Genomic DNA, 26693 nt, shown 5'->3' with positions numbered 1-26693 from the left:
TTTACATGCTTTATATCACCTGAGGTTGAGTGCTGCAATGAATATAGTAGAGCATATAAACAATCCCATGCTCAAATCCCAACCAACCTCCCAGCTTTTGGGGAATATCAAGTTTGTTTGTTTTTTAAGTTGATGACAGTTTTATGCAGGGCAAACATGCCATCTGTAATCCTAAATGAGTAAAGAATGAGTAAAAAATGAGTAAATCTTTTCTTCAGATCTTTGAAGGAGAAAGTTTGGAAGCCTAACAAGCACAAATGCTGATGTTGCAGCTTGTGTACAGCAAGTTGGTGCTTAGGAAGAAAAATGTAGAGGGAATGGCTTCATGTTGCTCATTCCACAAGGATTTCAAACTAGTAGAAAGTCAGGAAAATATAGTCCAAATGTGATCGGATTGCTCAGACTATAAATATAATGCAATTCCAGAAGGGTAGCTATGCTAGTCCATTACAGCAAAACAAAACAGAAGTCCAGGTACATTTTAACCTGTTGTTAGTCTTTAAACAGCCATTGGACGTGTGTGTTTTTTTTAAAGGTAAGACAGTGGTTCTCTTAATTTTTGTAGTATATTTAGTGTTTTGGGAACCACTACTGCTCGTGTGTATCTGGGAAACAATGGCTGTCAGCTACACCGCTAAGCTTCACTTCCCACACCATCAATTGTCTTATGTTAAGGATTACCTTCAAGTAAATAGGCTACAAAACAGCTTCTTAATAGTATTGAATTTCCTACATGAAGAAACATATGATATGCACTAGAAATGGACTTACATTTCGTTGATCGCATTAGGTTTTACTCCAATGCTATACAAGAACATGAAAATAACTTATTTGCAGCAAAAATCAAAGCAAACCTGCACACTTCTAAACCCAGGGGATTTAGAAAGTCAAAACTTTTCCAGGGTTGCCAAATTCAGTCAGGGGAATACCTGGAATGGGGATTTTGGGGGAAGGGACAACAGCAGGGAATAATGACATAGAGTCTACACTCCAAAGTAGCCCTTTTCTCCAGTGGCACTGATCTCTTGTCTCTGGAGTCCAGTCAGAATTCCAGGAGATCTCCAAGCCACACTTGGGCATTAGCAACACTAGGTCAGAGAGTCTGCAATCATTGAGGGGCAGGGGTTAGAGTAGAATAGTGCTTACTGCTAAACTCTGCTTAGGATTTCACTGTTGGTATACTGTTGGCATCCTTCAGGTTGCTAGCTAAATTATTTTGATCCTTTGCCTTCTGCTGTTAAGCAGTCATAGAATGGTAAAGGAATTGTGTCATAGGAGATAGAAATACAAAAAGACCGAAAATATCAGTCTATAGGATAATGTAGAGATGTACAAGTATGCATTTTTTCTTTTATTATTTTTGCATAGCCGTACTTTCATCCTGCTTATTTTCTTTGGCAAGTTTGTTTTTCTGTTTTTTGATGTTATTTATACATTATAAATATAATAAATGCAAAAAACAGGTATTTTTAATGGCAATGTGACTATTAAATTTCATGAATATGGGGAGCAGCAAAGTTGATCTTCCTTCATTAATATTGAATCAGATGTGTTAACATCCTTGAAGTGTCCTAAAACATAATGGAATACCATGTCATTTGCCCTGACCTAGATAGCCCAGACAAGCCTGATTTTGTCAGATCTTAAAAGCTAAGCAGGGTTGGCCTTGGTTAGTGATTGGATGGGAGACCTCCTAGGAAGGCCAGGATTGTACAGTCCAGTAATGGCAAACTACCTCTGTTAGTCTCTTGCCATGAAAACCCCACCAGAGGTCACCATAACTCAGCTATGACTTCATACCATTTTCTACCACCAAATCATGACAGTCAAAGTACACTTTCCACAGGCCTTCTCACCTCTTCTACATCTGTTTACCGTTTAAATATAAAAATATTTTTGTTCATTCAAACTCCATTAATAGCTTTAATTTAAAGTCAAATAAGAATCTTGTTACTCTTTTTCCTTAACTGTCTGCAGAAATCAAGCCATATGTATACAAATGGGATCCTTGTTGTGCTTATTCAATGTTGATGACTTATGAACCCCAAAGAAACTTTTTGAAAAACAGGTCAGAATTGAAGGGAAGCAAAAACACTCTTCTGCCTGCCAACAGCTGTCTTATGGTTTGTCAAGATTACTATCACCAACTTAATAATGTCAAGCATTGCAGACACTTTTATAAACAGTGGAAGGTGGGGGGGGGCGTGGCATCGATTCCCACGGGAATGGACGTGTTTTAGGAGAGCTCTGTCCTCCTGAGCCCTATACCTCTGTTAAATCACTACTACTGAACTTTAAAAAGTGCTTGATATGCAAAATCAAATCTCAAAGAAAAAGAAATCGCGTTCAAAAGATGTGAAAAACTTACAGCAGTATTTTATAGACGCAAAAGACACCAAACAGGAGATGAGAAAAGCCGGAGTACAACTTAAAATGGTGGACGAGAGAGCGGCAATCGCTGAGGGGTAGGTAAATACCTCAGATCTTACTCTCGATCCCCAATTGCAATTCTTGGAGCAGAGACTTTCGAATCATGTGACCAAATTGTTACAACCTCTAGCAAATCAGTTGTCTGAAATAAAACTTGAATAAAACAAATCTGAAAACAGAAATGGCATTAACTCTGAGTCAGAGATCACAGAGAGATATACAGGATCTTCAGAAACTGACAGAGTCTCATCAGGAAAGACTTCTTGGTCTTGAGATTAAAGCCCGGCAGAGAAATTTAAAAATAAGGGGGGTGGAGGAATCATTTGCCACGAGTGAAAATCTGATGAAAAATCTGACATCTTGGCTAGCTGAATACTTCAAGCTGGGAGAAGATGCCCCCCCCCTTTCATTATTAGAGCCTATAGGGTCGGCAGAGAGAGATTTTACAAGAACAAGCCGAGCTTGAGAGATATAATTGAATTCTAGGAGGACTTTATGCGGCTGAAAATCCTTCATGAAGCAAGACGCAGGGATTCTATTCCCCTGCATGGTGCCTCAATTTTCATATTTGAAGACCTGCCTAAAGAAGCCTTGACAAAACGCAAAGAACTGAAACCCGTAACTGAAGCCCTTAGAAAATCAAATATATGCTATAAATGGCTGAACTGCTGCAGGCTGTTGGTGATTATACAAGGCAAACACTATACGGCCTCAGATGCAGACATGGAAGTGGAACTTCTCTCAGCATTGGGAATCGAATCACCCATGGAAGTTGGTAAAGCCAGCAACAAGAGAAAGTCTCCGTCAACTTCGTCACCATCCAAAGGGAGCAAGAGACCAATAAGAGAGACTTGAAGCTGGTTTTGCAAGCTGCTATATAATGAATTAGAAATTTAACGCTGTGATTTATTAAAAGTTCGGGGTAGCTAATTAAATATTAAAACGGGTGTGATTACAGGGGTGTGGGGGGAGGTAGAGTTCTGTTGCGACAGCTCCGTTTTTGCTATTAGTAGCTCAACAATTTTAGGATTTTTTCTTTCTTTCCCAAAACTAGAGTATTACTCTAGGTAACAGAGCTACTGTTGGGGAGATTGGGTAGTAACTTGTACATACTGCAGTTAAGAGGTGTTTTTCTTTGTTTTGTTTTGTTTTTGTTTTTGTATCCTTTGTTCTTAGGAAAAATCTCTTTACTTAAAGAGTTTGAACTGACTTTAGGGTAGAGGTGAGGGAGGGGGGAGTTGAAATTTACTTCATACAAGGCATTGAATAAGGTGGGAGTGGCAGCCAGAGAGCCCAGCCGAGCCTGGTCATCAGTGGCACAGGCAAGTGAAGAGCCAGTGGTGGACCTTGCGCAGGAGGCTGTGGGGGAATCTGCACCTGTGGCATTGGCCGTGGATCTTGTGGATGCCGGGGGTAAGGATGTTGTGCCTCAGGCTTTTTCATGGCCATGGGGACCTTGGGGGCCAGGAGTTAATCAGGGGGCTCATGGGTTGGCTCTGGGGGCTGGCCAACAGTTCCATGCCATTTGGCCTGCCTTTGGCCAACACTCCTGGGCACCACAGGGCCCAGGGTTGATGGTTGCTCAACAGACTGCGCCCTCACATCCAACATGGGGAGTACTGGACGGTTCCTGGAGTCAGGGTCAGGTAGGCATGTGGCCCGGGTACACAGGTGGCCTTGGGGTTTTTATCCATGTTCTGCCTGGGCCTATGGGCAGATGTCCTTTAGCGCACTCCACTTTGGGGATACAGCACTTCCTCTGGGTGACCACCTGACACAGGCGACCCGTGATAAGATTATCAAGGGTGAATACGTTGAGGTCTTAACTCTTCTTTTCCGGGAGTTGGAAAAGAAGGATAAGGATGATCTGGATGACCGAGATAAAGAGAGACTTAAGCAGAGGCATGTGGATCGGACCTGGGCCAATTTATTACCAGGTTTCTTGATTTATGCTGGGGTACTAGTCAGAGCGCAACCCCAGAGGGCTGCTTCTCTGTTACAGTATCTGAATATCATTTATAAGGGATATACTGGCTTCTCGGGTGCTGCTTGGATGCAGAATGAGGAGGAGTTCAGGATGCGAACAGCCCTTAATCCTAGTCTCCCCTGGGACCACATACACCAGCAGCTTTGGCTGCAGGTGATGTCACCTGCAAAGCCTAACTTGGGGGACTGTTCTGACAGCAGCCACCTGGTGCAGCGCCTGGCTTTGGCCACTTCAGTCACTACTACCCGCTCCACAGCGAGGCAGCAGGTTCAACTCTGGCTGCTTTGCTGGGAGTTTGCCTTTAAGGGTCAGTGTAGTTGGAAGCCATGTTGGTTCAGGCATGAATGCCCTTCCTGTGCTGGGCCACACCCATACAATGCTTGTCCCAAAGTTAGACAGGGTGGGGGAGGTAAGAAATCAGGAGGCAATGGAGCTGGCGGTCAGCAGGCTTCTGGTAAAGGGACCCAGCCCGGTAAGGCTGACGGTCCTTGAGCATCTGCTGAGCGCTTACCCCAGTAGGCAGAATGCCATTTTCCTGTTGCAAGGTTTTACTTTAGGCTTTAGGATCCCGGTGCAAGGGCCATGTTCCCCCTTTATGTCTAACAATTTGCGTTCTGTTTTAGGCATGGAGGGTATTGTTAGGAATAAAATAGTTAAGGAATGCGCTGAGGGCCGAGTTTTGGGCCCTTTTGACATGCCCCCGTCCCCAATTTGAGGGTGTCCCCATTCGGGTTTGTACCTAAAAGGCAGCTGGGGAGTTTTGCTTGATACATCACCTCTCTTTTCCCAAAGGGGAGTCGGTGAATGATGCCATTCTGGCACATTTATGCTCGGTTCGGTACACGTCCTTTGACCAGGCAGTCAAGGTGGTACGCCGCTGTGGAGTGGGGGCCAAGATGGTGAAATGTGACATTAATTCTGCCTTTCACCTTCTCCCAGTCCATCCTGAGGACTTTAAGCTCCTCAGGTTTTCTTTTGAGGGGAAGTTTTATATGGACCGGGCTCTCCCAATGGGCTGTTCCATATCTTGTGCTGCCTTTGAATGTTTCAGCTCCTTTCTAGAGTGGGAATTACAGCACAGAGCGTGTAACCGCGATTCCGTGCATTATTTAGATGATTTTTTGTTCATAGGGGCTGAAGTGTCTGAGCACTGTGCCTGGCTGTTAACTACTTTCGTCCAATTGGCTGAGAAGCTGGGCATGCCTTTGGCGCATGAGAAAATGGAAGGGCCCTCTCAGGTATTGATGTTTTGTGGTATTGAGCTCGACATGGTTCATCAATGTTTTAGAGTCCCCCCAGAGAAAGTTGCTGACCTTAAGGTTAGGCTGCTTGACTTTAGGTCCAAGCAAAAGGTGTCCCTATTGGAGCTGCAGCAGCTTGTAGGCCACTGGAATTTCGCTTGTAAAGCGGTTGCTCCAGGAAGGGCCTTTTTGCAGCATCTTTGTGATGCCATGTCATCACTGTAGGCTCCCCATCACTGCCTTAAGGTCACTAGGGGCATGTAGGAGGATTTGGATGTTTGGTCCACCTTCCTTGAGGATTACAATGGGGTTACCTTTTGGCGGGAGGACCTGCTGCTCGAGGCTGAGCTGCAGGTCACGTCTGATGCATCTGGCTCTTTGGGCTTCGGAGTTTATTTCTGAAGGCACTGGTGCACAGATCAGTGGCCACTTGATTGGTGTGAGTCAGGTTTGGATAGGGATTTAACATTTTTGGAGTTTTTTCCCATATTGCTGGTAGTCCACCTGTGGGGGGAGGAGTTCTCTAACCGTGTTGTCCATTTTTGGTGCGACAATCAGGCTGTGGTTCATGTAGTCAACTCCTTGACTTCAAAATCAGGCTGGGTCATGAGGCTGGTTCAAGCCTTCACGTTGTTGTGCCTCTGGAGGAACATTTTATTTAAGGCCAAACACGTTCCTGGTGTTGATAATGGTGTGGCAGATGCTTTGTCTCGCCGACAGATGGAGCGGTTTTGGCAGCTTGCCCCAGAGGCTGACCCAGAGCCGGCACAGATGCGCCTGGAGTTTTGGCAGCTTGGGAGGCCGAAGCGTTCAGGGCCATAAGGCTTGCTTTGGCCCCCAGCACTCAGCATGCCTATGACAGAGTGGTAGGACAATTTGCTGGGTTTAGGAGAGATTTGGGCTTGCAGCAGGTATGGCGCATCCCAGTTGAGCATCTGATGCACTTTTGTGTGCATCAGAAGGGATGAGGGCTAACAGTTAAATCAATATGAGGCCAATTGGTGGCATTGGCATTTATAAGTAAGGCTTGGGGGTTCCTTGAGGCCATGGGGGATTTCCGAGTAAGGAAAATGTTAGAGGGGTGGTCACATGAAGTGGTAGTTTGCGCTGACCCCAGAGAGTCTATTTCTCCACTCATTTTAAAGGGGCTTCTCAAGGCCTGGGGTGCCATTTGCACCTTGGGATTATTCCATGTGGCTGCTTTGGTAGCCTTTTTTGGGGCACTGCACATTAGTAAACTGGTTGTCCAGTCCAAGGCAGATATGTCTGGTTGGGCCTTGAGGGCGCAGGACGTTAAACTGGAGGAGGGAAGGGTTTCCCTCACAATCCGGAAGTCGAAAACGGACCAGAAACAAAAGGGGGTGGTACTTAGCCTGGGAACCTGTGTGGATCCAGAGCTCTGTCCAGTGAGGGCTCTCCGTAGATATTTACGGGTTAGGGGAGATGAACATGGAGTGTTGTTCCAACATGAGGATGGTTCGCCCCTGACACGTTACCAGTTTTGGGATGTGACTGAGAGGGCACTGGACAAATTGGGGTTGGCAGGCATCAAATTCTGCACCCATTCCTTTAAGATTGGGGCTGCATCTATGGCAGCAGCCATGAGGTACTCAGTGCAGGCAATTCAGGGGGTGGGTAGGTGGAAGTTGTCTACCTATCGGTCCTATATTCATCCTTTGACATGGTTTTAAATGTAGTACTAATGGTGTTTTCTTAGGTGCTGTGTTTTGCTGGGAGAAACAATGGATTTTGATCTGCAGGCACAGCATGGTGTTTTGGGCCACTCATCAAGCCAGGAGGACACAGTTTGGGTCCCAGCTTGGCTTGAACGAATGGGCAATGGTGGAGTGGCAAGGTCGTTGCAGCCTCCGGTCGCCTGGTTTGTTGTCACTCTTATTTAAGGAGCGGCGGGGTCCTCCACCACATATATTGGTGGGAATTCCCACTTGGGTGGGAATGACCTGGGGTTTATCCCAATGGTAGGGCATTGTCCCTGCAGGTTAAATGGGACATGCAGGTGATACTCCAGCATTGGTCTGGAGTGCTTATTATGTGGTCTGTCATGTTCCCTTGCAGGGTTTGTTGGGAGGCAGAGAACCGTCAGGCAGTTGCAAGGGCTCAGATGAAGGCCAATAGGGCCATTCAGAAAGCCTTCAGGGAGGAATTGGAGGTCTATCTACCCCATCCCCGGATCCAGGCCGAATTTGCTGACCTCTATAGAGGGGACGGGGTACACCTGTCAGAAACTGGCAATGATATCTTCCTCAACGACTTGTGGCAAGGGCTTAGGTTGGCGCTAGGCCATTAGTGGGGTGCTAGGGCCTAAGCAGAGGCTTGGCCCTGGCAGTGAGAGATAGAGTTGGTGAGAGGCCGCAGGCTGGTGAGCACCCTTGGCACTTCCCTATTGGTGGGGAAGAGGGGTCTGCTAGGAGCGTCTGGTACTGCTTGTGACGGCTGCCAGTGCACGTGGGCAGTCTGCCTGGGGGAACTCCATGTGCAAGTCCTTCCCTTGCTCCTGTACGGCTGAGGCTTAGGAGCTTGAAAGGGGGGAACTAATTTGCCTGGCTGGCCGGGTCTCCTAGCCATCCCCAGGGATGGCTCGCACCCAGGGCTTCGGGGCTCGCCCAGGCAGGTCAAGGTGGAGGTCCAGGGGTGACCCCATGGCTTGACATGTACTGCTTTTACCCTTGCCACAGTTATGGGTTAATGTTCTTGTTGAGGTTGATTTAATAAAGTGGCCCTTACATCCAACACTTGTGTCTGTCTCTTCATTCCAACTAGGGGAGCAATACAGTTCTACCTCTGGGCAGCTTGAGCTGCTCCAGGAGGGGGTCATTCATTACCTCCCTGGAAGGAGGGAGAGCGGGCTAGTTCCTGGGCATCTGAGTCTTTCGCTGGGTGGGCGGGGACAGCAGCCTTTTAAGCTGCTCTGCCCACATAGCTTCAGTTAGCTTTAATGCTTGGCCCACCCTCCTCATGCTGTTCCTGGTGTAGGATTAGCTGGTTGCTGTATTCAGAACCAGGTAGGAATTCCCCCCCTGCCTTTTTCTCCAGATTGGAGTGGGGATAAGGTTTTTTTTCACCTACCTTGCACCAGGGCTTGAGTGGAGGAAATTGGCTTGGGGTGGTGCTGATTAGTGATGTCACTGGAGGAATAGAGTTGGTGAGAGGCAGCGGGCTGGTAAGCATCCTTGGGGCTTCCCTATTGGTGGGGAAGAGGGGTCTGCTAGGAGCAGCTGGTACTGCTTTTGACAGCTGCCAGTGCGTGTGGGCAGACTGCCTGGGGGAAGCTCATGTGCAAGTCCTTCCCTCGCTGCTGTACGGCTGACGCTTAGGAGCTTGAAAGGGGGGAACTAATTTGCCTGGCTGGCCGGGTCTCCTAGCCATCCACATGAAGGGCTCGCACCTGGGGCTTCGAGCCTCACCCAGGCAGGTCAAGGAGGAGGCCTAGGTAGGACCCCATGGCTTGACCTGTACCGCTTTTACCCTTGCTGCAGTTATGGGTTAGTGTTCTTGTTGAGGTTGATTTAATAAAGTGGCCCTTAGATCCAACACCTGTGTCTGTCTCTTCATTCCAACTAGGGGGGCAATATACAAGACCCATCCAACACAACAGGATAATCTAATAGGAGTTACTGGAATGCTCTTGTCATCATACACAAAGAACCTTTAACTACAACCTCTGTTTTATCTATCACTGTACAACCTTTTTCAAATAAGTGTTAAACAGGTATATTGTGATGTGATCAAAAATATATTAAACATTCACATTTTTAAAAATAACTGCAGAGTTTATTACAAATTCATTAAGATTTTAATATGAAATTGACCTTTCACTGTCAGAAGTGCTTGAAAAACTGGGCCTTAACTATCTACAAAATTTGAGTGTTTTTGTTACTATGTTAACCTGAGAGCTTTTTCATACCTTGCTACAATATAAATGTACTATTGTTTATAACAACCCAGCCTCCTAAATTATCTTTTAAAATATAAAATGTTTCAGATCTTCAAATCATAATATATAAAAATTATTATTATTTACGTTATTTATATTCCACCATCTTCACTGGGACTCAAGGCAAATTACACAATGTAAGTCATTGTAAGTCACTGTAACTAAAAATAGCACAATAACATTTCCTTTAATGCAAAAAAGATACATTTTAAGTTAAAAACATTCTATCACCAGTGTAAAATGTAGAGTACAATCAAAATGTAGGGTACAATCTACAGGACAATTCTCTTACACAAGCTCATTGGGAACTTCTAATGGGCACAGCTTTCAGGACACTGAATCTAATCTATTCAGAAAGAAATACAAGAAAAGATGCAGCCTTGTGAGTTAGAGAAGCTTTAGACAATAGATCACACATATACATACAAGTTTATGTGATGCAATAACCACTGTTAGTTCTGATCTAGTTTATTTACAAGGCCTGCAGGAAATGCAAAAACCTTATCTGAAATGTCACTCACAGTACTTTTTATACCTGTGCATATGCAGACTTGTTTCTACAGTGTTATATATGTGGACCTCATCTGATAAGGCTTACAGGTATTTCCATCAGAAATTTTTGTATCTGGATGTTATCTGTTTGCATTTATTGTGGGGGGGCACGGACACAGAACTTGCAAATATCTTGGATAGTTTTTTTAAAGATTGTGCTAAAGACCTTTGATGACAGACCGACATGCCACCTGCATCTAGGAGGATAAGTTTTCACAGTTGGAAGCCAGGAGAAAATAGATTATCATCATCTCATCACCTCTCATTATTGTTAGAATAAAATGCAAATAGGTGAAAATGCTCCTGCCAAATAGGTTGTAAAAACCAGCTACTATGACATTAAGAGTAATTAATTAATTATTGGTTAATTTTTTTAAAGTAAAGTTTTCTATTTTAAAAATATTGCAGAAATGCCTTTGACATAGAAAGCTCAGGTTTACACCACCCAGGCACCTAACCCTTCTTAATATTCACTAATACTGAACAACTACCACACTGCAGCTCTTACCTGTCTTCAAATCTACAATTATAATTTGAATAATGGCGAATATTTACTTTGACTTTATCTTTTTATTTTATTTTATTTTATTTTTATAGGTTGCTCTTGAGTACATTTTATCCACCATAATACAGGGAACAGCAGTCAGAAGGAAAATTAAAAAGTAAAATTTTAATGGTATCACTTTACTGTGCTATGGTTGGATCTCACCTGGAGTACTTGGTTCAGTTTTGGGCACCACAATTTAAGGACTTTGACAAGCTGGAATGTATCAAAAGAAAGGAGTCTTGAGAGGAAACCATGTCCTGAGAGGAAAGGTTGAAAGAGCTAGGTATGTTTAGCTTGGAGAGAAAGTGACTAAGAGCCGAACCACATGATACGAATTACACATGAATGACACGAAAACGTACACGTGTTCCAACGTTGTTTTCAACTGCACGCACCAGGAATGCAGGACCTCCATCGAACCCATGTTCACAATGGCACGGGTTTTCTCTGCATTTCTCCAAGACAAGGGAAGGATATCCTATCATGCATCTGCACTCTGTGCAGAGACATGAGCGCCATCTACCCACAGTTCTGAGAGCATGGTGAAGTGAGCTACAGATAGGAAGTAGAAGATCCAGGAAAAAAGGACACTGCATTGTCGACTTACTGGTTGTGACTGTGAACACGTGCCATTGCAGCCACACTGAAGCATAACATTAAGAATCTGTGCCTGGACCAGAACACATGCTGATCGAGAGAATGCTGGACATGGGCATTTGGGGTAAGACAGGACTCCTGACACTTGCTCAGTCTCGTGTAATTCGTATTGTGTGGTTCGGCTCTAAGAGGTGATATGTATTAGAACATTAGAAGGGCTGTCACATACAGGATGGAGCAGAGTTGCTTTCTGTTGCCCCAGAGGATTGGGCTAGAAACAATGGGTTAAAATCATGGCAAAAGAGTTTTTGACTAAACATTAGGAAGAACTTTCTGACACAGGGGTTCCTCCATAGAACAGGCTTCCTCAGGAGGTGGTGGTCTCTCCTTCCTTGGAGGTTTTTAAGAAAAAGCTAGATGGCCTCTTGACAGCAATGATGATTCTGTAACTCAATGCATGCTGGGAGAGGGAGGTCATGAAGGGATGAGCTGAGGCTTGGCTCTTGGGCCCTTTCTTACATGCTCAGAGTAATGCTGATCATCACTTTGTGGTCAGGAAGGAATTTTCTTCCAGGCCAGATTGACGGAGGATCCTGGAGGTTTTTTGCCTTCCTCTGGGTATAGAGCAAGGGTCATTGGAGAAGGTGAGGGGGGTATATAGCTGTGAATTTCCTGCATTTTGAAGAGATTGGACTTGATGACCCTTGGAGTCCTTTCCAGCTCTATGTTTTATGGTTTTATATGCACACAGTTCTTCCCTAGCTACATTAAATGAAGGAACAGTTCTCTGTGCTTATGATTGTGAAGCTTCTCTAGCCATTCACTGAAATCAATGGGGAAATTTTATTTATGTGTGAGCGCTCATGATACTCTGGTTTAGGGACAATTTATCTCATAAAACACAGCAATGTGTATTTTAAATTGTCACAAGAAATTCCTTTCTAAGCGTTTTCTTGCCTATACCAGGCCAATTTTTATACTAACTTTGTTCACAGCACTCAGAACTCCAACTCAGATGTCTAGAACTAGACTGTCAAAGATCCTTTGTGATATGTGTAGCTAAAGTAGGAGTCACCTAGTCCAAGATAAGTAATGAACTGCATGACAGAGTGGTGATTTAAAACTAAAGATTTTTTAAATACAGTAAAAATAGAAGACCAACTGCTTCAGTGAATACTATTTTGAAAAGAGAGTTTTTAAAGTGTGTTAAGTTCAACAACATTCAAAATCAAATTTTTATACAAAAAGAAAGAAAGAAACAGAGCAGGAGAGGAAAGAGGAAATCTCAAAGACAGCCAACTTGAATTTTCAAGGATAGGAAATTCATTGTCATAAAAACATAGTAAATATTTCTAAATTAAACTAAAAGCAATGGAAATTGTTGTTTGATAATGATCAAAACTGTCTGAAATGTGACTGGTCGCAACATTTGCTTCAGTAAAGCCTGGCTAGCCAGGAAGATGCATAAGGAAGTCAATTGTGAAATTCTGCCAGTGGCTTTGTAACGATAGATACATGCTTTAAACATTTCCCAACCATGTGGCCAGTTTGGTAACTTGCTTATTCAGAGGAAATGTTGCAAAACTCAGCATCACAAATGTAGGCTTAGTTTTAGTTGGGCTTTCCCCCTAATTCTTCACACCAAAGATCTAATTCTTAAATTGTCAAATTGTCCCCTTCTTTTAATGAAAAGTAAACTCAATGTAAAATTGGTCTGAAACAAACAGAACAGTGAAAATATACTTTAACTAGTACAATATGCTAGTACAATATGTCTTTGGGTAAAAATTCTTAAACTACTTAATATAGTGTAAGAAATGATCAAATGTACAACAGATTGACATTACAATCCTAAACAGAATTACACCCTTCTAAATCCATTCAAATCAATAGGTTTAGAAGGGTGTAACTCTCCTTAGGAATGTGCTGTAAATTATGTTTGTTCTCCCATTGTATGATCTCAAGCCAGAGTGATATAGATCTGGGAGAAACAGGTTCAAATCCCCACTTTTCCCACTTGCTGTGAAACCTGGGGCTGGCCACTCCCTCACTGTCAGCCTCAATCTACCTCAAAATATTGTTGTGAGGATAAAATGGAGGGGAGAATGGAAAAGCCACTATGGACACTCTTTGAGATAAAAAATGGGAAATAAATAAATGACACAAAATAATTGGAGATTTGTAGAAATGTAGGGGAAATCAACTCTTACTGTCCATAGTGGTGATTCGTATTTACTGAGTGGCAGGCATACTGGTGATTCATATTTACTGAGTGGCAGGCATTTAACATTCCACATTCACAATTAATGGCACATTACTGAGCCCCATGTTTCCCTAGGTTTCTGAACGTTTGTGAGCATGTGGTGATACTGTTGTTTGGAATGTCCAGAAGTACCTCTTAATGCAAGACCATCTCACAGAAAATTATTAAAGAGAAGCTTAAAGAGTAATCCACCCTTATCCTTTACTGCTTAATGCTGGGCCATAGGGTGCCATCCTCCATGTGGAGCCATGAATACTCCCATAATTATAGCTGATCTCCAGACACAGAGATCAGTTTTATCCTCTGGATAAAATGGCAGCTTCAGAGGACGAACTCTGTTACATTACATCCCTGCTGAACTATGTCTCTTCCCCATACTTCACTCTCCCCAGGTTCTATCCTCAAATTTCCAGGGATTTTCCAATCCAGAGTCTCTACTAGACTGACTTTTCTCTATAAAGAGACTATACAATTTCACCAGTGAATGTATGAAGCTGTCTTAGGGCCAAGCTACACATGACGAATGACACTTGAACAGCAAGTGTATTTCTCCCTGTTCACTTGCCCTCCACTAAATCCACTTGCCGTTCAAGTGTCATTCGTCATGTGTAGCTTGGCCCTTATATTGAGTCAGACCATTTATCTTCCACGGTCCGTCTTGTCTACTGTGACTGACAGTGGCTCTCTGGGATCGCAGGAAAAAGTTTTTCACATCACCTTCTACCTGATCCTTTTAATTGGAGATGCTCAGAACTGAACCCTGGGCCTTCTGAGTGCAAAGGAGATGTTATGCGCCAGAGTCAGAGACACCTCCCAAGGAGTGAAGCTCTTGAAGAAATAACTGCTGATGAAGTTTCAGGATGGAGTCCTTAAAGCAAGTGCATGACAAAGTGGGTGTGATCAGTTTAGGAATCAGGGTATTTTTTATAGGTGAGATATTTTTGTTACTTAGTGTATGGCATATTAATTTAATTAAGTGAGGATGTGAAAAAAATGCATGCTAATTTCTGTTAAAGAAAGTGATTTCCTATATAGGATAGGAAGAGTAATGATAACGAAAAGTAAAGAATAGATAAGCCATCCAACTGATTCCACCAGCTTCCTTCCATTTGTTTACCAGTATACCTTATTCATATTATTCCACTTTCCTCTCTCATATAATACATATAATACAATTATCTACAGAGCATTGAGTTAAATATTAATATAGTTCCTCAGGTAACATGGATACCAATTATCAACCGATTATTTTTGTTGTGTCCTCTATTTTTTAACAATGAAAAGATAATTTATTCTTCTATTCCCCCCCCCAGGAAAGCTTTTCCAGTCCCCCCCCCCCCAAAAGCGACTCCACAAGAATCAGTTCATCTATTTTCCTCCTCCTCCATGTCTTTGACAGCAGGAGTTGAACCTGACAAAATCCACAGCAAATTTAGAAGCCTGACCTGCCACTGTCTTCCTGCCATTTTTATACTAGCCAGTTTGGTACAGTGGCTCCAGTTATTGAACTATAATCCAGGAGACCTAGGTTCAAATCCCCAGTCTACCATGAAGCCTACTGGACAACTTTAATTTAGTCATTCTCTCTCAATCTCATATGGAGGAGCAGAAAATAATGTATGCTTGGAGGAAGGGTAAGATAAAAATATACTAAATCAAGTAATAAATAAATGTATTGCATTTCACATCAGAAAATCAGTCTTTGGAAATCTGTTGTTGGGATGAGTTTAAAGTTTCCAGAGTACAGAACTTTCCCCATTGAGAACCTGCCTTGAAATCAACGGAATTATTTACAGCAATCCACTGTTATTACAAGAATAATAGTGACAATACTAAACATTGAACAAGGCAGTTTATCTATGACCTCAAAATGTCTTTTAAAAATTAGCTGTTTATTATGCAGTCCCATTACCAGAAATGCACACTGATGCTGGGACTGAAAAAGATCTCTGAAGGGCCAGTGACAGATTATACCACAAGGCAGACAAAGTGATTACTAGCAAAGGCTTGGCACAAAATAGTTAATTTACATTGTAACATTGTACATATCCACAACACATATATTTTTAGCTTTTCAACAGAGTCATTTACAGAAAGTGCAGCTGGCAAAAACTACTTAAAGTAGTTTTTTTAAAAAATGAAAACACACACCATCAAGTGGGGCCTACTACAATCTCAGAATTATTGTGGTGTTCCTATGCAAGCCCCAAGCAGTTCACTGAAAGTTTCCTTAAACAGTCATGTATCCAATATACCAGTCTTGGGAGAAAATAAATAACCAGTCTCAGACGGAAAATAAAATCCAATTTGTTGGCAGAACTGGCCTATGAGGTGAACTTTTGATATTCTATTCCTTCAAGTTGTGTCTTTAATCAACAAGAAATAGATGTTTCTAAAAGCAACTTTGGCCTAATTGTCTAAGGAGGATGTGTACATTAAAATAGGCTTCAGACATAAATTCATATCTCTTGCTGGGTTGTGGATAACTGTTGTGTGCCTAGTTCTTACAACTACATTAGGAACCACACATATAACCCCAAACAAATGGTCAGTTTGTCAGCACTGCTCATCTGACGAATGGGTGTATCTTTCTGCACATGTGTCTTTCTGAATAAGGGCTTTTGTTAAATTTCTTCAGTTCAGATTTGTTCAGGTTAGTATCTAGGACAACTTGTTGAAACATCTTTAAGGACATTTCACTTGCTTGGAATACAAACCACATATCTGCATCATCTGTATACAGTGATTCTGCAATTCCATTTTCATGTTTGTAAGGAAGTTGCCCTATAGCCAGGACCATAAAGTTACCCTGTATGACATGACTTAGGAAGTTAACATGTGAAGCGGCCCTCAGTTACCTCTAATTCAAGAGAGTGGATTGAGGTCTGCAAGCCTACAGCTTTGGTGCCATACTGTTAAATACTATTGTAAGCACCACAACACTTTTATAAACTAAAAGATATGATTTCAAAATCTAACTTCTCTTACCTTTGGCTTCTGTGATTTCTCCTTATCTGAAGCATTGGAAGGTTTTCTCTTCAACATTTTAAAATAAGTTTACAGAGAAGAATTAGTAGACTTTTCTCTGATAAAAATGCAACAGTGAATGATTCACAGGAGCTCACATCAGCTAAAAAAACCTTCCTTATTCTACTAAGGGTACTCTCAGCTCTCCGTTAGATGTGGTTGAAATATTCATGACAGCGGAAGGAAGACAAAAAGAAGAAGAAGAAGGGGGATGGGGAGAGAAACGTGGGTTGCAATTCACTCTTTCCCACATTCATTTCGGAGAGGCTTACACAAAAACAGTGCTTGATGTCCTTAAAAAGCAGAAGAAGTCAGGAATCAGGAATCCCGAAATCTCTTAAGATTTTTGCTGTATTTCAGTAATTCATTAATACCACCCTGAAACAGGCTCATGTCATGTTTGATCTCACCAATTCATGCTTTAGGAGTTTCTACATAAAGCAATATTCTTGGAAGTTATCAGAGGTGGAGGATCAAATTGATTCCTATCTATCTTTTTCTGATGGAATAAGTTTAGAAATGGGAGGCTGGATTTATTGTAATTCAGCTTCAGGATCTCTTTGCACAAAACTATCTGCCTGGCTCAGTTGACATGCTGCTTCCTCTCCCATAAGTTTAACTCCAAATTGTCAAAAATTGAATGATATTTACTTTGTAGCAACCTTGTCCACAACAGAACTAAATCACCAAATTTTGTTTAAGTGTGTTTAGTTCATTTGATATCAATAGGCTCCAATCAGTTTCATTCCTAACATTTTTATTTAGCTGGGCTATAAAGTAAGCTGACTGGAAGTAAAACAGAGAGCACCATTCCTGGAAAAATGCATATAAATAAATAGGAGAGGTTGCATGGATCATTTGTTGGTGCACTGAATCCACAGTATCCTCTCCACTATCTAGGGCAATTCGGCCCCCACCTGGCCGGCAGCCAAAGGCTTGAGGCTGGGGGCCACATTTGCTGCCATGGAGGAGAAGTGGCAGTGTTCACGTGGGAAGGGGGCAGGGCTAAGTGCCTTAACAGTACAGCCCTGCCCACGTATCAGCACTAGGGGTGTGCAATTCGGTATTCTGATTAGGTTAAAAATACCAAATCAGGGCCGTTTCGGATTTTTTCAGTATTACTGAAACTTTTTCTGAATACCGAAAAATTTCGGTAATACTGAAACAGAGATTGCCGAAACGATTCGGCCATTGTTTTCAATGAGAAAACCTTCTCCCGACTTTCCGGGAGTCTGGGGGGGCATTTTCTGTCCAAATCACACCAAACTTGGTGGAGACCTTCTCCTAACTCTCCTCTAACTACCCCCCAAGTTTCAGAAAGAGCACCTGAACCACAGACACCCTCCTCCAAATTCCCCCACCACCTACAGAGATGGCTGGCCAGCCAGCCCCATTGTTCCCTATGATGGGAACCAACTGCACAACAAAGAATAAAACACACACTGAATAAAGTTTTTAAAAAAATATTTTCTCACTTTCAAAGTACAAGTAGGCAAAGCATTGTGACACATAACACCAGCAGTCCCCCACACAGAAAAATAACACAACTCACTTAACATCAGAGAATCACAAAAACACAATTCCTGTCAAAAACACTTTATTTCTTTAACAGCTATAGGTTACACAGCAGGGGGGCACACCAAAGGGCATTCCAGCATTCCCCTACACAAAAATAACGCATCTCACTTCACATTAAAGAATCACAAAAACACAATTCCTGTCAAAAACACTTTATTTCTTTAACTGACCTGCCACTGTGTGTGTTATTTTTTTGTAAGATACTGCTGGAATGCCCTTTGGTGTGCCTCCCTGCTGTGCAACCTAAAGCTGTTCAAGAAATAGTGTTTTTGACAGGTATTGTGTTTTTGTGATTCTTTAATGTGAAGTGAGATGTGTTATTTTTGTGTAAGATACTGCTGGCATGCCCTTTGGTGTGGCGCGGTCAGTGCAGGGCAGAGTGGAGCAGAGCCGAACTGTTTGTACAGAGGCAGTGGCCCGAACAGCTGAGAGGTGACAAGAAGGCACAGCGGGGAGTGGAGATGTCAGAGCATCTGGCTCCTTTCCTTAGGCTGCACATGCCCTCCTGTCTAACCAGTGTTTTTTCTTCTTTTTTTTGCCATTTTTGGGGCTGCTCCAGCCTTTTACTGGCTGCACGCCAGTGGGCCTTTTTTTGCCACTCATCCCCCATTGGAATGGGTGTGTGTGTTTCTTCCCGGGAAGGGGAGCATGGGTGCCTTCTGCCACTTGGGCCCGGGGTTTGGGAGGATATTTCCTTTACACCCCCTCTTTCAGTTCTTGGTATAAGGGGTTTGGGTGCTGTGGAAGCATAGCAGGATTGTAGGGGTATATTTAGCTCACCTCCCTCCCATTAAATTTAATTATTTGGCTGGTGATTACTGCTGCCCCCCCTTCTGTACTGTGGGGTAGGGTGTTTGCCAGTTTATCTTTTCAATCTCCTCAAGGAGAGGGTGGCCATTTTAGGGTGCTTGTTGCCTCACTGCTTAAAATAGTTGGTGGCCATTTTAGAGTGCTTGTCCTCTTCCTGGCAAGCGTAAGTGGTGGCCATTTTAAATACAAGCAGAAAAGCATTTGGCACCTATTTTAGGGACTGACAAATCTGCATTTTAGCCCCAGAGACCTGTTCGGGAGGCTTTATTCATCTGATCAGGTGACATTACCAATAACAACAACAACAACAATTGTTCTTAGTATTATTATTAAAACAGAATAAACACATAACCTTGCCATCCAAAAAAGGGTCTGGCCCTTCTAAGGGGAAGAAACCGGCCGAGAAGCCCCCTCCTGAGAGGCCCCCTCCTACTTTGTCATCTTCAGATGAGGATGAAGCCTCTGGTCGTCAGGCCATTTTGAGCCATATAGCGGCCCTTGAGCAAGCTAGAGGTGTAGGAGGGACAGGGGGTGCGAAGTGCAGTAGGTCTCTTAGGTTGCATCGGCGGCTGCTTTTCAAGCTGAAGTGCATAATAGACTTTCTGCCCTTGAGGGGCCTTCTACATCAGCATGTGCAGATGCAACAAGAAGCCAAACCACAGAGGGTATGTCTTGCAGTGCTGAGCCTTCTGGAGTCAATCCTGGCTGGATGGCTGATACTGAACCGGTGGCTGTGGTCATGGACCCGGTGGTGGATGGTAAGTCTCTTTTGTGTCAACAGGATGGTGGATGGCCCTGGGGTCAGGCCACTGCCCCAATGCCCTCAGCTATGACACATCCGTCTTGTATGCAGCAGAACATCATGCAAAGTCAAAGCACTTGTGGGGTGGGCCTGTTCGGAACAATCAGTTATGGGGTGGACAGTCTGCCATAGCTGACCTGGGTGCATTTACACAGACATGTACCACCTCTTGGCAAGGTGTTGATGGCCAGTCATTGCCTGGCCCTTCTTTCACTTGGACTGGTTACTCTTCCCCTTGGGGTTTCCCCTTTTCAGGAATGACCCCTTATGGCTTGGTTCCTTATCGGGCCCTTCCATTTGGGGACACTGCCCTACCCTTGGGTGATCATCTTACTCAAGCTACTAGGGACAAGATTTTGAAAGGAGAGTTTGTCAACATCTTCTCCCTTCTCTACAGGGAACTGAAGAAGAAAGACAAAGAGGACCTCGATGATAGGGACAAGAAGCGGCTGAAATGGCGCCGGGTCAATCGTACCTGGGCCAGTTGGCTCCCTGGGTTCCTGATTTATGCAGGAGTAATTGTTAGGGTGTAGCCATGGAGGGCTGCATCTCTTTTTCAGTACTGTGACATAATATATAAAGGGTACACAGGCTTCGTCGGTGCTGCATGGATGCAGTATGATGAAGAATTCCGTGTGAGGGCTGCAATGAACCCTGTGTTGCCGTGGAATAAGATTCTCTAGCAGTTTTGGCTGCAGGTGATGGTCCCTGCAAAGTTTAATCTTGCAGACCACTCTGACAGCAGCCATTTAGTCCAGCGCTCCTCTGCTACTCCCAGTACCCGTGGGTACTGGGAGTAGCAGAGGAGCGCTGGACTAAATGGCTGCTGTCAGAGTCAGCCAGTTCAGGCATGGCTGTTGTGCTGTGACTTTGCATATCAAGGAACGTGCACAAGAAAACCATGCAGGTTCAAGCATGAATGCCCAATGTGTGGGGGCTCCCACTCCTTTAACTTCTGCCCTAGGTGCTGTAGAGGCGGGGGCAAGTGGGGTGAGGTGGGGCCAGAGGTAGCTCTCAGCAGCAAGCTGGTAAAGGGTCCCAGCCTGATAAAACCAAAGGAACTTAAGCTCCTCTTGGATGGTTACTCTAAGCGCAAAGAGGCCTTGTTCATGTTTAATGGGTTTAAGTTAGGTTTTAGGCTCCCTTTCCAGGGCTCCAGGACACCTTTCATAGTAGCCAATCTACGTTCAGTGGCTGGTATGGAAGGGAACATTAGGGATAAAATTGCTAAGGAGTGTGCTGAGGGTCGGGTGTTGGGCCCCTTTCCGGCCCCACTGGCCCTCATTTGCAGGTCTCCCCCTTGGGTGTGGTACCGAAAAAGGCAGCAGGTGAGTTCCAGCTGATACACCACCTTTCTTACCCCAGTGGGGGATCTGTTAATGATGCTATCTCTGAGCACATTTACTCAGGGAGGTACATGTCCTTTGATCAGGCAGTCAAGATTGTCAGGTGTTGTGGACAGGGTGCCGAGTTGGCAAAAATGCGACATTAAGTCAGCATTTCACCTTCTCCCAGTTCATCCAGAGGACTTTGAGCTGTTGGCTTTCTCTTTTGTAGGCCGTTTCTACAGGAGCGGAGCATTACCCATGGGGTGCTCTATTTCCTGTGTGGTCGTTTAGTGCTTCAGCTCCTTCCTTGAATGGGCATTGTGTCACTGGCTGCTCTGTTGGGACACTGTTCATCATCTAGATGTTTTTTCATTTTCGTGGGGCCTTCTAGATCCAGACAATGCGAACGGCTCTTGGAGGGTTTCATTAATCTAGCAGCACAACTGGGGGTCCCCTTGACCCATGAAAAGATGGAGGGCTCTGCCAAGCTGGACACGGTCCATAAAACCTCCAGGCTGCCGCTGGAAAAGCTAGCCGATTTCAGGGTGCAGCTTGCCTCATTTAAAGAGTGGCATAGAGTATCTCTGATTGAGTTACAGTGGCTTGTAGGCCACGTAAACTTCGCTTGTAGAGTGGTGGCTCCTGGACGGGCTTTCTTAAGGCGTCTCTGTGACACCATGGGCAAATTATGGCTTCCCCATCACAGGCTCAAGATAGTGCTGGGATTAGGGGGGACATTATGGTTTGAGATGAATTTTTATGGCATCTCCTTTTGGAGGGATGATCTTTTGCTGGAAGCAGAGTTGCAGGTGCACTCTGATGCCTTCGGCTCTTGGATTTGGGGTGTTCTTTCGAGGGCACTGGTGTGCCAAGCAGTAGCCATCAGATCAGGTGGAGTAGGGCCTCTGGGGATGGGACCTTGCCAAGCACACTGTGCACTTCTGGTGTGCCACATTGTGTTCATGCCCAAGCACGTCCCAGGGTGGGATATCACCTTACGCAGTAGTGTTCAACGAAGGGCTAGGGGCTTAGTGGTAAAGTCAATTAGGTGCCAGCAGGTGGCATTAGCAATGCATTTACCAGCAAAGCCCATGGGTTTGCGGATACCACTGGGGATTTCTGCCTTGAAGATGTTAGAGGGTTGGTCCCGAGGCAGCCCGACCAAGGAATGATAGGGAGCCTATGACTCCAGCCACCCTCAGTGGCCTTGGTTGGTATGGGGTTTCAGTGTGCTGCTCTGGTTACAAGGTGGCTCTAGTTCATGCAGCTGTGCTGACAGTCTTTTGGGGCGCACTTAGAATAAGTGAATTGGTGGCCCATTCTTTTAAGGATGAGTCAGGTAGGGCCTTGCTGGTCTTGGGCATAAAAGTTTGTGGGTGATAATGTTACTTTAAAGATTAGACATTCTAGGATGGATCAGTTACAGCTGGGGTATGTTATCCAGCTGGGTCCTTGTGTAGACAAAGAATTGTGCCCGGTTTCGGTGCTGAAGCAGTATATTGCACTTCAGGGGGATGACAGGGGGTTATTGTTTTGTCACATTGATGGAGCCCCCCTTGACTAAGTACTAGTATGGACAGTCGCTGGACGGGCTCTGACATGACTGGGTCTGCAGAATGTTAAATTTGGCACCCATTCCTTCCGGATTGGGGCAGCCTCGATAGCTGCAGCCATGGGTTACCCTAGTTAAGGGGGAAACCATCTTCCAGGCTGGCCAGATCCCAGCCATGCATTTGGATGGCTTGCATCCGGGGCAGTGGGTCTCACCCAGACCGGTCAAGGCGGGGTCCAGGGGAGTGGCCCCAGGGCTTGACCTGTACCACTGGTTAGGCCCTTGCCAGGTTTTTAGTTGTTGCACTTCATGTTGTTGCCAAAATAAAAAGTGGCCTTTTATTACCCAAGCCTTGTGTCTGCCTCTTTATTCAGACTGGGGGGGGGGGAATAGCCCATAATTATGTTAGGCATTCTATTACAGTGGAGGCAAAGGATCATGATTAAAATTTGTTGTTAAACCTTACTAATTATATCAGATTAAGATTAAGCTAAATGCTCTTGATTTCTGAGATACAGATTTAGCGCCTGTGTCATATAGTAGTTAGTCTAGGATGTGGGAGTCTGAAGCTTAAATACCCACTTTGATATGGAAGCATGAGGCTAGTCACTCCTTTACCTAACCTATGTCACAGGTTTGTTGTTATGAGGTTAACAAGTAATAGGTAGAAAGATATTTATAAACTGCATTAGGGCCACATAGGGGAGGAAAGAAGGGTGTAAATAAATAAATACATTGAGCTTTGTATCAAAAGCAACATTATCATGTTCATCTAAACAAACATACAATCCAAACTATTGCTTTTTGATTTGCTTTCTCTAAAGTGTTAACAGAAACTTTAACACATAATGACTCATCTCCATTTAAATTAAATATCCATACAGTTTTTACAACACTTTAAAAATGCATGCTAACTACTACAAGTATAATATTTTATCCTGCCTTATTATATGGTCCGTTTACATTTTTCCCCTGTGATGCATGGATAAGAAAAAAAATTCATAAGTACCATATATTTTGAAATGTCCTCTGTCTTTCTGGAGCTAACAATAAATATTCTAAAGAAAAAACACTCAGAGTATATATTAATATACACATGACTTAGCATTTAATTTTGTTATTCTGGTCGCTGCATAAATTTATGCAAATCTAAGGCAATTTGATGTCAAGGTGGGTTGAGCAAACTGGATGGACAGGCAGCTAACAATGAAAGATTATAGAGCCCTTGAGAATTTATAAGGTGGCCTTATAGCTAATTTTTTATAAGTCCTTCTAAAGGGTTAGATCATAAAAGGTGTTCATGGGCACAGTCTAGAAGGAACATCTCCAGGGCTATTAAACATGATTAGGGCTAGTGCCTAAAACACATCATTTCATTCCAACAGAGACTATTTGGAGAAGTTTCCTGGACACCGGACTCTATGTTTCCATAGTATCTAGGCTTTATTTTATTATTTAAATTATTTTGAGTTGTACTTTCATAAAGTTTTTCTTAAATTTGAGTGTGGGTTGACTGGTGATTAAACTTAAAAAATGATTATCTAACCTGAAGGATTAAAATATCTCAGTCTCATACATCTGATAACAGCAGTAGCAATGCAGATGTAGAGACCTAGCCCAAAAGACAATCGAGTGATTTACAGCAAATATTTATTTATTTATTCATTTATTATTTATATTCCGCCTTTCTCACTGAGACTCAAGGTGGATTGCACAGTGTGAGATTAGTACAATCAGTGGCAAGGACAAGGGCAGGCATTTCTATACAGTATCAAGAACATTTCCATAAACAATGCCATGGGGTAAAAGAATATAGGTTTACAAACATATAGTATTAGCAAGGATCCAGTATGGGGTTGAGGAATTGCTGGAACAGAATATAATCAGTTCTATGACTTACATATAAAGCACAGGTAGTATATAGGAGTGCATATTTAAAGCAACAGATAATATGTAAGGCAACATAATGGTGAAATCTATGGTTTCTAACTCATTAGCGAATCATCTGGGATCCCTTTCCTACAATACCGCCCTCTTAGCTGAGAAAAAGGCCTTTTTGAATAATTCAGTTTTGCATTGTTTGCGGAAAGCCAGGAGGGTGGGGGCTCTCCTGACCACCTCAGGCAGGCCATTCCATAGGGTAGGGGCCACCACAGAGAAAGCTTGTGTACGGGCTGCTGTTGATTTTGCCCATGTACAGGCTGGCACCTGCAAGAGACCCTGTTCAGATGAGCGAAGCTGCCATGGAGGGACATAGGGAGAGAGGCGGTTCCATAGGTATGCTGGACCAAGGCCATGAAGGGCTTTGTAAGTAATAACCAGTACCTTGAACTGAGCACGGTAACTGATAGGTAGCAAATGGAGTGACTGTAGGATGGGAGTGATGTTCAAGCTCCTGCTTGCTCCTGAAAATAGTCGAGCTGCAGCAGTTTGCACCAATTGGAGCCTCCTAGTTAACATAGATGGGAGACCAATGTATAATGCATTACAATAGTCAAGTTTTGATGTTACCATAGCATGGATCCAGGTGGCTAGGTCAGCCGTGTTGAGATAAGAAGCCATTTTCCAGGCTAGAGTGAGATTGTAGTAAGCATTTTTTGCAACTGCTTTAACTCGTTTTTCTAGTAGTAGCGCTGGATCCAGTATAACCCCATTTTCCGCCTTTCTCACTGAGTACAAGATCATAAGCCACTTAGCAATATATTAATAATACAGTTTTGGAAATGCACATTCTGTGTTTTATAGTCATAAAAATGGAGTACATCCAATTATCAGTATATTTGTTAAACTCCCATTTAAATATCATATACACCTTTAAAAGCAGATCAGACTACCTTGATAATTTAAGCATTAATTCCTTTCCTACTCTCTGTTAAAATCTGTGTGATTAATAAAAGGAGAATTCATATGTAGAATAATATATGAGCTTCCTTTTGCTAGAATATTTATTGTTAAACATGAAGGAAGAGACCATTTCAGGAGATATAGTACCACCCAAATCTATTTCCTCTCTTCATGCATCAGAAAAATTATAGCAGCTTGAAGGCTGACCTGATTATCTCTTTGTCCTTGAAAACCTGACCTCTGCACTAGTTGTAGAAAATACCAAACAGAGTGAACGACCTAGGCTGGTAACATTACAAGCACATAATTTAGTTAAGTAGGATTCATGAATGAATTTTAATGCTTTGGAGACTAATGTAGTCTGTGATTTTTATCTTTTTAATTCTCAAATGGTCTTTAATATAAAGAATGGATTCTGTAACATTGAACATAAGGTAGGGCAGGGGATTGGCCACCATATGAAGCAAAACATTTTAAACCAAATTTTTGGGGTTGATTGTAAATAAAGTAAATGATGCCATCACATTTCAGATTACTGTAGTCTTTTAGTTACTTAATGTTTTGTACCTCTTTATTTTACAAAGGCCTAGATGTTTATATGCTTTTCCACTTAAAGTGGGGAGTGGTGATTGTCAATGATTTCCAGGAGCAGAATTTGAGGGGCCATGAAATTAGGGCAGCCAGGTTTCCTGGTAGCTCCATGTCAGGGTGGAGATTTGAAGCCTAGTCTTCAAAATCCTAGTCCAATATTGTAACCACTCCACCACATTAGTTCTACAAGTTTATACACATAGAATTTTGCATATATTACAGACCACCACAAGACATCTCCAGATGTGGTACAACTAACTGACTTTCACCAGGCAATGCAAGAAGTGGCTACTATGCTGGAATTGTAGGGCTCATTCTATAGTGAGGGGGAGGTTTCAGCCTCAACCTCCTCTACCATCCTGGCCAATTCACCCTCCTTATGTCTTCATTGTTCCCCACCTGCCTTTCCCCTCATGTCTATTGAGGGCAGACAAACAATGCTCCTTCCCTCTTGATTCCCCAGGAGTCTTGAAATGTTGCATGGCTTGCTGACCTCCAGTGGAACTCCTTGTTGGAACTATGGAATTGATTACCAAATCATCTTCTAAAAGTGTTTCCAGAAGTGGCTTTTTGAGAATGTGCTACTTTG

General features: G+C 43.3%; 1 protein-coding gene across 2 annotated transcripts in view; it reads right to left on the bottom strand.

Moving 5' to 3' along the window:
* The window catches only part of SAMSN1 (SAM domain, SH3 domain and nuclear localization signals 1), a 131746-nt gene that overhangs the window by 85641 nt on the left and 19412 nt on the right, over positions 1-26693 (bottom strand). Inside the window, exon 1 of one of the 2 annotated variants that reach the window (XM_054974109.1) lies at positions 16561-16657. The exons of the other annotated variant lie outside the window; for it this stretch is intronic. Coding sequence (XP_054830084.1) covers positions 16561-16617 — 57 coding nt within the window. The 5' untranslated portion in view covers positions 16618-16657. Of the gene's footprint in view, positions 1-16560; positions 16658-26693 lie in introns of those variants that run through there. 2 annotated transcript variants of the gene reach the window in all.

Source organism: Eublepharis macularius, chromosome 3 (assembly GCF_028583425.1).
Source record: "Eublepharis macularius isolate TG4126 chromosome 3, MPM_Emac_v1.0, whole genome shotgun sequence".
Classification (NCBI taxonomy): Eukaryota; Metazoa; Chordata; class Lepidosauria; order Squamata; family Eublepharidae; genus Eublepharis; species Eublepharis macularius.
Note: the sequence above shows the minus strand (reverse complement) of the source record. Positions and strands in the feature narration are given on the sequence as shown.